This window comes from Cynoglossus semilaevis, unplaced genomic scaffold, assembly GCF_000523025.1.
Source record: "Cynoglossus semilaevis isolate Cse_v1.0 unplaced genomic scaffold, Cse_v1.0 C18997220, whole genome shotgun sequence".
Lineage (NCBI taxonomy): Eukaryota > Metazoa > Chordata > Actinopteri > Pleuronectiformes > Cynoglossidae > Cynoglossus > Cynoglossus semilaevis.
Window position 1 is genome coordinate 1 of NW_007588996.1, and position 720 is coordinate 720.

The 720-nt window shown below is 39.4% G+C and overlaps 1 protein-coding gene across 1 annotated transcript; it reads right to left on the reverse strand.

Moving 5' to 3' along the window:
- Nucleotides 1–5: 5 nt before the first annotated feature.
- Nucleotides 6–637, reverse strand: LOC103399475 (coatomer subunit epsilon-like). Its single transcript, XM_008338162.3, has 3 exons — nt 477–637; nt 256–318; nt 6–117 (listed from the first exon to the last, which is right to left on the reverse strand). Exons 1-3 carry the CDS (start codon nt 576–578, stop codon nt 13–15), a joined length of 270 nt encoding a protein of 89 aa, XP_008336384.2. The 5' UTR covers nt 579–637; the 3' UTR covers nt 6–12.
- Between the last annotated feature and the right edge of the window lie 83 nt (nt 638–720).

Consider the following 720-nt stretch of genomic DNA (forward strand, 5'->3'; position numbering starts at 1 on the left):
AAATTCGACTCCTTACCTTTTTCCTTCGTTTGACATATACTCAGCAAACATCCTAACAGCTTGGAGCTCTGGTGACGAGTTTGCCTTGATGTCATCCAAGACAACAGCATATTTTTTCTAGAGTAATACAGAATACAGCAGATTACTATAAGAACGACGAAGTCTGTGACTGGTGGAAGAGGTACGTGTCGTAAAATGACACTGTCAATTACGACACGTAAAATGTCAAGTGTCAATAAAGAGCTCATCACTAACCTGGGCGATGTACGCTCTGTACAAAAACACGTCTCTTTCAGTTTCCTTCTCTGGTGACGTTGGCTTGAGAAATAATATAAAGAGAACAGCAGAGAAAGTTGTATTAGCTCCATAAACGCCAGCTTCAGTGCTAGTTGTTTAGCTAACGTTAGCCACAGAAGCATACAAATAAACAAACTGGAGGACCTATAATCATTAACATGCTCATACTGATCACCTACCTTCACTTTCTGAGCCTCGTTGATACATTGTTGATAGCTGCCAATGTAATACGCGTTTTTCACATCGAATAATTCATCGACATCGTTCTGCTGCGCCGCCATGTTGACAACATACAATTTCCTGACACGTAGCAATGTGACGTCATTTCCTGTTGCTTCTTATACTTAATTCCGGCAAACAGGGAAACGTTAACGGATGCGTAGTGATATTGTTGATATAATGTTGAAATAATATATATATATA